This window comes from Bradysia coprophila (assembly GCF_014529535.1).
Source record: "Bradysia coprophila strain Holo2 chromosome X unlocalized genomic scaffold, BU_Bcop_v1 contig_39, whole genome shotgun sequence".
Classification (NCBI taxonomy): Eukaryota; Metazoa; Arthropoda; class Insecta; order Diptera; family Sciaridae; genus Bradysia; species Bradysia coprophila.
This window is the reverse complement of record NW_023503329.1, coordinates 1,413,791-1,423,975: the sequence shown is the minus strand read 5'-3', so window position 1 is coordinate 1,423,975 and position 10,185 is coordinate 1,413,791. Positions and strand designations below refer to the sequence as shown.

Genomic DNA, 10,185 nt, shown 5'->3' with positions numbered 1-10,185 from the left:
TAAATGATGGCTGACTGGTATTGTTTCCACGAAAATTGTACGAAAATATTTTTATTGTGTAAAATACATCATGGTGCAGAGTTTTTTGAAAATTTTAATTCTGAAAAATTGTGAATTTTTCTGGACTTTGTCAGAATTTAAATTCCCAAAATTAGACCATATGACCGGGTATGTAGCCCAATTTCGACTTTTATGACTCGGAACAGGTATCCCTTGGTCAAATAAAAATTTTGAATTTATATTCAATTCCAATCATATTCAGATACTCTGAACATGAAGTTGAGCATAATCTGAACCGTTTCAAGCCATATTTACTATTAATCAATCCGTTTAATAAGGAATGATGAAGGCAACACAGATTGTGCTTAAATGCCGAAATGTTTTTAGGACCAGCGTCAGTACCGCCTAAAGCTTTTGGGCGTCATCGGGGCACTGGCAATAGTACTCTACAATAGTACCATTAGCATAATTTCACTTTTTTTTAGTTCTACCTTTTCTCTTTTACGAAAAACACTGGAACTCAAGGTAAAGGACTAATACTGTAACGCTGACACTAAAAAGCACAACATTGCAAAAGCTTTACTTTGAAAGCTTTAAGTATTTCCATCTAACTTTCTTTTTTTTACATGAATCCGTGTTCAGTATTCGTATCACGTTAGTTTTAGTTAATTATTATCAGTTTGACGTTGTCCAAAATCATCGTGTAAAGGAGTTATTACTCAATCACAAAATTATTCAAATATTTTCGGCTGTAGTGCACCACACTACAAAACAAATGAATAACCATAATTACGAGTTCATCCAACATAGACGAAACGCATTGTACATATTAACCTATAACGAAAAAAACCATTGAGAATATTCAAGGCCGCCTGTTGGTAGAACAACATAAGTAAAACAAGATACTTTTCCTTAACTAGCGGAATCCCATCTGTTGTTCATCAAACGTTCCACCGTTTCAATACATTACGTCAACCACATCCTCCAACAACATAGAAAAAGTATTTAGAAATATTTCCGTAGTCTTCGTTTCCGTTTCATAAAACGACTTTTAAATTTAAATACATGGGTTCTTATGGAGCCCATAAGAGTACATGTAGTTGGTTGCTATAAAAGGCCTTCATCCTCCATGAACATTGGTCAGTTGATATTTGAACACAGTAGTGTCAGTACTATAACATAAGTAAAGAATAATTAAATAAAAAAGAACTTTGATTTTGTGAAACTAAATAATCATAATAAATTGTTTGAAAAATTAACAAGTAACGTTTAAAGTTATTTCAATCGGATACACACACACAAAGAGCTTTCTTAATTGAATCTTCACATATCACATAAATTATTACGGAGATCGTAATTTTCCATACGCAGTTCGAATCGTTATCGTAGTTACGATTACGATTACAACATTATATTTCGTCATTAATTGCTGTGTCATTGGACTAGGTACTTGTCTCATTTTCAAGTGCGTGCAACATTGACAGTAGCCGTCTTACAGCAAGACATCCATTCACCATACCTATAGTTTATCTTATCAACAAAAACTGATAATTCAAAGAAAGTATTTGAGAACTGTACTCCCTCTACGGTGGGTACCTACAATAGATGTGAATATACAAAAAAAACTACTGGCTGGCTAATATCATTACTACTACGTGTGTATGCAATTCTCTACTAGTTCTGTATGTTAACATAAGTCAACATGTCATGAAACTTCGTCTGCATTTCGTATGTCAACAGTTGATACCCTTAGCTTGTTTGCGGTGAGCCTCTCAAGTAATTTTATTAGGAAATGTTTGACTTTTTCAAATCTTTAGTCAGACGGTTTCGTCGTTCAGCTTGTAAAGTAAAGATCTTACAGTGTCTCGTTGGTACGTGAGTGGTACAATGTACCACTGGTACATGCATTAATTGTAATATAGCGTATTTCATGGAGGGAAAATGGAGGGTAAATGAATATTGACGAGTATACAACTGCATTTCGAATGTTTTCGGTTCCATTTAGAGATTTTGTTGAATTGAAGTAAAAAACGGACAAGTCAAATTAAATTGTACTTCATGGGTAACCAATCCGCTCTTCAATATTATAACAAAATTTAACATATTCACAAGACAAACAAACGATTTCATACCCTCATCTGAATAGAAGGGTATTATTTACACAGTCGAGTTTAGAGCCAGTATTTTCTATGGCTGAATTGTGTGTTTGTTGGAATGATATGTGACTGGGTATGATAGGAAAACACTTTTGATGTGATGGTTTAGAAGAACGTACGTCGTTGATTTTATTTGTTGGTTTCGCATAGCTTTTGGAATCATACAAAACTTCCAAAAAATATGAAAGATGACAAAAGATATTTGAATTTAACACAATACAACACTCACGTCGACGTCGTTCACTTGGGAAAGGTACACCTTCCATGGAACAATTTTTTACTACACTGACAAAACAATCGTTAAAAATCTTACATGTTGCAGGTAACTTTGTCTCCACGTGATCTGTGTTATCTATCACATTTTTTGTGTAGAGAGCTTAGACTGTGGCAGTACTTGTAGGTTACCTTTAGACAAAGTTACCTGCAACAGGTAACATTTTCAACTTTTTTTATCGGTGTACAAACCGATGAGTGTTGAGTATATGTCAGCCAGTAATGTTTCCGATTTTTTTTTTCAGAAATAAAATTTCCAATAATAAACCCTTGGTTGCGTTTGTTAGTTTAAATTTCAAACTATAAAGAGGTTCAGCAGTCTCAACTCAGAGCCGACTTACTAATGGGCTATTGTGCTGAGCCGGTCCTGAAACTTATAAAAACCGGTTCGTCTCGGCATAAATTTTTTTCCGGCCCTGAGCCAGCCCTGAAAATTCTGGCTGGCTACGTGCCTGATATTTACTTTGTTTACTGTCGTAAAAAGCTTACAATTATTGATAACTTTCATCATACCTATTTCTTGTATGCCCACCGTTAACTGGGCAAACTATTAAAAACTCTCAGTTGAATTACTTCATTTTTATGGAAGTAATAGAGAATTGATCGTAATTACGTTCAAGCGTATTTATATCGAAAACAATTACCAATAATCAATCAATAATGAAACCAATTTAATCATTAATAACAGCGTTGAGAATGTGTAAGAAATCATTAAATTATTATGAACTAGTGGAGTACCACCGGCTTTGATCGGGATTACTATAATGACATTTTTTTCACTCAAAAATAATTTTATGCGCCAAAGAAAAACTTCACACGTGAAATAACGCATGGAAGTCTGGGCGTTCTTCCTAACTTTTCCTCTGTATACCAAGTTTCAAGTCTGTAGGACTTTTCATCTTGACTCCCGCAGAGACAAAAAATGAACAAACAAGCATTCAACTTTACATTATAGTTGATATACGCATATACGAGAAAGCAGCAGACCCGTAAGACTCGTAACCATAGTGCATGCAAACCTAAGTGCTTGCAACCGTATACCTTTAAATAAATATTATGGCTGATATCGAATCATACACACCATTAGCCGCGGACCCGACGAAAACGGTTAAAAACAAGGTGAACAACTTCCTGGACAAATTATATCATACGAACCAAATAACGGACAAGCTGAAGATGAGTTTGAAGTCATGGAACACCGACCCGCCTCGCCTTTTCGGACAAATAAAATGCCACAAAAAATGCTACACAAGCCAAAGCCCAAGCCAAAATACGGTGTAAAAAACGCCAAAGCATTCATCAGAATGGTAAAACGCAAAACAATCTCAAAAGACCATGTACTGGTTTCATTCGATGTGGTGAACTGTTTCGGAAACATTCCGACCTCACTGGCATTCAAAATAATCAAACATGACTTTGACATCATAGCCGAACATACACCGATTGCCAAGAACGATTTCCTAACAATGTTAAAGATTTGCTTGGAACATGCAAACTTTTTCGTATTTGAGGGGCAATTCTACCGACACAACGTCGGAATGTTTATGGGATCGTCACTGGCACCTATTCTAGTCGAACGTGTGATTGAAGACATAGTGGATAGGGCGGTCACAGAAATGAAGCTAAAACCCGACTTTTGGGTCACATACGTGGACGATCATCTTACTTCAATCCCACGTCCAATGATTGAGGCGCTCACCAAGAAACTCAATTCATATCATCCCAAAGTGCAGTTTACGGTGTAAATCGAAGACTAACGAACCAAGTCGATCAATTTTCTCGACACCACGGTATTCAACCGGAATGGATCACTGATCATGAAATGGTACTTCAAAAAGATGGCATCCAACCGAATACTGAATTTCCATTTATGCCACCCGAAGAATATGGTCCTGAACGTCGCGAAAGCATTCATTCGACGAGTCATCAGTCTAACACATAAGTCTTTTCGACGTGAATGTCTAACAACAGAAAAGAAAATTCTGACTAAAAACAGCTTTCAAACCAAAATCATCGAAAAACTGGTCCACAAAGTTAATGATTTGGCACAAAGACAAACACCGAATGAGGACAAAAGTTACACTTTCATGGATCAAACAACCATCAACAACATCGACCGGTTGGACTGGGTAAACGTTTCACCGAATTCCACGTCGGTCAACAACAGAACGATGGCTAATTCGACGGTGACCACCGACCACCAACCAAAGGACAAAAAAGTATTCGTTGGTCTGGCATACATACCCAAATTGACTGAAAAAATTACGAAGCAAATCAAGCAACACGTTCCGAATCTATGTGCTGCTCCACGCCCGGAGTTGAAAGTCGGAAATCTGTTCACCAACATGAAAGAGAAACTTCGTATCGGACAGAATTCAATGGTGGTCTACGATATTCCTTGCCAAGGATGCCATGGTAAAAAATGAAATTTGGGCGAAACAACTTGGAATCTAGATGATCGTTGCGGTCCACCTGGTGGTCATCATCGGGATCTGAAAGACATTGAAAAAGGGCCTCGAGCAACGGCATTGGTACACCATGTAGCTACCACACAACACCAGTTTCAGTTTGCAGAAAAACGAATCCTCAAACGAACACGACACCAAGGCGTACTGAAGATTCAAGAGACCAATCAAATTCTGCTTCACGAGGGATATGCGGTCAACTTCAAAACCGATGCTGAACATGTAACACCAATGTTCTACAACTTACTGAAACAAAGTGAACGGCGAAACATCGAAAAAGAGGTCCAAGTGGAAACACCGAATAACTTGTATGACAACACCAAAATATAAATTTTGACAGGTGACAAACACCGACACGAAAACAAACAGTAAAAAGTGCAATAACAACAAACACAACAAGCAAATGTCTTCGTGATATTTTTGAGATTAACGTAAGTTATAAAAGGGAAAAATATAGTTCTAAGACAAGGCTAAGTTCGAAGATGGGCATATTCGGGTCGGCCCTTCGTGAGTTAGGGCCACCTAAGTGATTTAAGGTCTTTTGGTGATATTTACGGCAAAATAAACGATGGAAATGTAAATGACACGGCAAATGATAGGTATTGTCAATACCAATCCAGGAAAAAAAAGTTTTTTAAAATTGGGTGAGTGGACCGTGAGTTAGGGCCTTAGAAGTGAAAAGCTACTAGGGCCCTATGTGTATTTTACATAGAACTCAAGTAAATTTAATCCGTTTTTCGTAATTTTTGTTTCATTTGGAAGGTAATCGAACGCCGAATAGAAAGTTGTTGAAAAAAAAAATAAATTTGGGTCCTCGGACTAAGGCCGCTACTAGGGCCCTATGCGTATTTTACATACAACTCGAGTAAATTTCATCCGTTTTTCGTAATTTTTGCTTCATTTGAAAGATAATCGAACACCGAATAGAATGTTGTTGAAAAAAAAATTAAATTTGGGTCCTTGGACTAAGGCCGCTACTAGGTCCCTATGTGTATTTTACATAGAACTCGAGTAAATTTCATTCGTTTTTCGTAATTTTTGTGTCATTTGGAAGGTAATCGAAAGCCGAATAGAATGTTGTTGAAAAAAAAAAATTTGGGTCCTCGGACTAAGGCCGCTACTAGGGCCCTATGCGTATTTTACATACAACTCGAGTAAATTTCATCCGTTTTTCGTAATTTTTGCTTCATTTGAAAGATAATCGAACACCGAATAGAATGTTGTTGAAAAAAAAAAAAATTTGGGTCCTTGGACTAAGGCCGCTACTAGGTCCCTATGTGTATTTTACATATAACTCGAGTAAATTTCATCCGTTTTTCGTAATTTTTGTTTCATTTGAAAGATAATCGAACACCGAATAGAATGTTGTTGAAAAAAATAATTAAATTTGGGTCCTCGGACTAAGGCCGCTACTAGGGCCCTATGTGTATTTTACATATAACTCGAGCAAATTTCATCCGTTTTCCGTATTTTTTGTTTCATTTGGAAGGTAATCAAAGGCCGAATAGAATGTAGTTGAAAAAAAAAATTAAATTTGGATCCTCGGACTGAGGCCGATACTAGGCCCTATGTGTATTTTACATATAACTCGAGTAAATTTCATCCGTTTTTCGTAATTTTTGTTTCATTTGAAAGATAATCGAACACCGAATAGAATGTTGTTGAAAAAAATAATTAAATTTGGGTCCTCGGACTAAGGCCGCTACTAGGGCCCTATGTGTATTTTACATATAACTCGAGCAAATTTCATCCGTTTTCCGTATTTTTTGTTTCATTTGGAAGGTAATCAAAGGCCGAATAGAATGTAGTTGAAAAAAATAAATAAATTTGGATCCTCGGACTGAGGCCGATACTAGGCCCTATGTGTATTTATACTCAATAAATTAAAATTTTAGGGCTATTTGAAATTTTGGTTTTATTTGAGAGGAACGTCGTACGGGGCTTCGTAATTGCGCTATGCGCAATTTCTAAGATGTACACATTACATAATAATTTTACTTTAACTACTTTAACCGGCGCATAGGCTTACGGTCAAAGTAGGGTGACAGACGCATTAGGGTCACGTACGCAATAGATATACGGGTTTGTACGGGGCTCAGTCGCAGCAAACGCTCCGACTGTTCTGATGGCTCATTTTAAATTGGTCAACAATTTTCAATAAATTTTCCGTTGACCAGCAACACAACGAACAGCAATAAATATTATGCACCTCTGTGTCCAAATTTTTATTTTGACGAGTTAGTGAGTTAGTGACCAAGCCGAAGGCGCGGATCATAATCCAACTAGTCAAAAAAAATATGGACATAAGTGAATCTCATTTTGAGACACATAACGTTGCAAAGATAAACCCAAACTCCCTCTTCGAGCTTTACAAAAAAATCTTATACAAAAATCCATCAGTATATAAACATTGCCTTGCATATAAACTACACATAGGCCAAATACTTGGAGGCTGGTGCTATCAGAATAGGCTTTATTTCGTTAAGACATAAGACATGCTTTGTTGGTGTGAGTAAAAACACACAGATTTGAATGCAAATTTGGTGGGGTTTTCACTTCTGACACACGAGTGTCGATGCTAGGAGCAATGATGTGATTTCAATGAAGCGATCTAACAATGGTATTTGAATATTTTGAAGGTAACACTAAGAATCGAAAACCGTTTTCATAAAAATACTTATCCAACCAGGAAAAGAAACTCGATCGGTAATAGAACCATACTTCCAACGAAATCTCAAACGCATTTTCAGTGATAATACCGTCGTATTATAGCATACGAGTATTCTTATTTCTCTGATCTTTACACACTTTTCTAACGTTTTGTTTCGCCATTTCTCATAAATAACATCTCCATAATTCTAATATGGTACACGGAGAACCTGATACCCCGAATATGTATTAGAATAATCTCAAAAATGAATTTTTAGTTTAGTTGAATGGACGCTTTTTTCCCATAAGCCACCATCATTCTGTAGGGTAATTTGAATCCGCTAGCTTTGCCATCCTTCTCGCCTAATGCATAGCCTGCTTGCACGAAATATCCTATCATATCATCTAAAAATGCCTGTTTGTCGTGTGCTGGAATACGGTCGATGAAGGGATTGACGGAATGGAGCAAATCTGCAGTTAGAAATTTGGAAGTACCGGAATTCAATCAATAAATCTATTCGTTACGTTCGAAAAATGTATATTCTCATACCTCTCAATGTGTTGACGTCTTCAAAAACGTAGAGACTGTCTTGGACTCTAACGTCCAGCTCAGTGAATCCACCAGTTTCCAACAGGAGTTGAAATTCTTCCTTTGCTTTTGTTGAATGCAGGTACGGAGTTATCTGTCTATCAACATCTTTCATATATTCTCCCCAACGGCTGCTTTTAGCTAAGTGTTCGTAAGCGTCGTACATTGGATGCTTGACTAGAAACGCTATCAACACGTCACCACCAGCTTTGAGTAGTTTGTTGAAGTTTGCAATGCACACATTTTGATTTTTGATATACATCAAGCAAAAAAACGAAACTACATGATCAAAAGCTTCGGTTTCATTGAAAGACTGCTTCTCTAGCTCTACATCCAAGTTGAGTAGTTCATATGACACTTTTGGATGAGCAGCCGCTTCTCGAGCATAAGTTACCATTTCTTTGGAGACGTCAACACCGACCAAACGTTTAAAATTTTCTGGCAACATTGGTAAAAGTACGTTCAATGTGACATTCCCGGGTCCACAGCCAGCATCAAGCCATGATTCATTTCCATCTGAAATCCCTTTGAAAACATTTGGAAATTCTTTTAATGCTTCTCGAGAATAATGTTCGGTGACTTTGCTGGATTCTCGGAACAACAATGGTTTATTCATCTTGGCTTATCTTTTTAAGACAGACACACACTCAAATCACAACTTAGTACAAAAGTTTCTATCAGAATACAGATTAAAGTGTCACACTTCATCGAACTATTATCAACTGCATTAGAGAACAAACTATTCCGATTACTAATTCGGGTGTGTCTTATATATGTTATATTCGATCAACAGATTTTTTTACACGGTTTAACTGTCGAGGTCAACAACGTAAGATATGTCTTAAGTGAAGTTTTAGAATTTCATTGTTTGTCTAGAACATTATAGCCGGATGTGAATAAATTAAGAAATATCAGAACGAGTGGAGAATGTATCAGACGCTGCAACGTTAGCCCCGTAAGAACCGATATGGTTACTTCGTACGTGAACGTGACGCCATAGCCTACTCGGCATACTTTTGGGAAATTGATTTCCTAAACTTGTTAGTTGCCAAAGAAATTCCTAGAAAATGCAAAAGTTTGTCAAAATTTGCTAAATTATGAAATTTGGAAAAATTTAGCAAATTATTTTTTCAAAAATTGTCCGTACCTTTCAGAAACAGAAATTTGCAAAATCAACTCAATGTTTACTCGGTTTATTCGTAAAAAAAAACACCTAAGACCGAGAAGCTCACCATTCACTGCCCCGATTCGACCTATCAATATATATATCGAAAAACCCTGAAAGAATCAGGAACCCTAAATATGCGCACATTCGAACTTAAAACCAGTATAATTATGAATCTGGGAAAAAAGTTTTTCTTAAGGCAGGCGAGAAAAAGTCATTTTCTCAGCTCAGCTGAAACTTCGACAGTCTTTGTTGTGAAAAACGTTGTATTGACCTAGGGAAGAAAGTAAGAAATTTCATTTTCTCGGGTGTTTTGTTGTCACACACTCGAAATGAAATTTTCAACTTTTCTTCTCTCGGTGAACAAGTAGCTATTAATCGTTTGTTTCGAACTCCATTCGTTACGGAATATTTATTCTAATAGCCCCATGTACTGCGTCCAGTGTTAAAGATGATTGAGTTCATTTATCTACAGCATATTTGTATAATGGTTATCGAGTTAAAATGTGTAATTACAAAGAATCGTCTTTTTGTGTAGTTAGCGATCACAGAATCACAACAATAATTTAATTGAATCAACGTTATTATTTATAAATACATTGGATAAAGGCGCCAGTACACACACGCTTAATAGTACATTATAATACCGGGGAACATTGTCAGTGTTATACACTCGTGTATATAGATCTCTTCGTTTGGTGAAACTGATGACGGAAAGGTGAGGAATGGTGGGGAAAAGTGTGCAAACTAATTGAAACCAACTTCACAATTTCACATAGTAATGAATAAGTGAGTGCGTCCAATTCTTTGAAATGAATGTAAATGAACTAAATACGGGGAATTCCCTTAGAAGTTGGTTGTCATTAGTTTGCACACAAAACTGAACCG

The 10,185-nt window shown here is 36.6% G+C and overlaps 1 protein-coding gene across 1 annotated transcript; it reads right to left on the bottom strand.

The window, feature by feature from the left end:
* Positions 1-7,628: 7,628 nt before the first annotated feature.
* LOC119069742 (juvenile hormone acid O-methyltransferase-like) lies at positions 7,629-8,926 on the bottom strand. The gene is made up of 2 exons (XM_037173881.1): positions 8,094-8,926; positions 7,629-8,014 (listed from the first exon to the last, which is right to left on the bottom strand). Exons 1-2 carry the CDS (start codon positions 8,746-8,748, stop codon positions 7,818-7,820), a joined length of 852 nt encoding a protein of 283 aa, XP_037029776.1. The 5' UTR covers positions 8,749-8,926; the 3' UTR covers positions 7,629-7,817.
* Between the last annotated feature and the right edge of the window lie 1,259 nt (positions 8,927-10,185).

Bases quoted from the DNA above. Each gene is read 5' to 3' on its own strand.
- LOC119069742 (XM_037173881.1), bottom strand. From the start codon at position 8,748: ATGAATAAACCATTGTTGTTCCGAGAATCCAGCAAAGTCACCGAACAT. The intron at 8,015-8,093 runs GTATGAGAATAT...TTCTAACTGCAG, and splicing joins AGACGTCAACACATTGAGAG to ATTTGCTCCATTCCGTCAAT.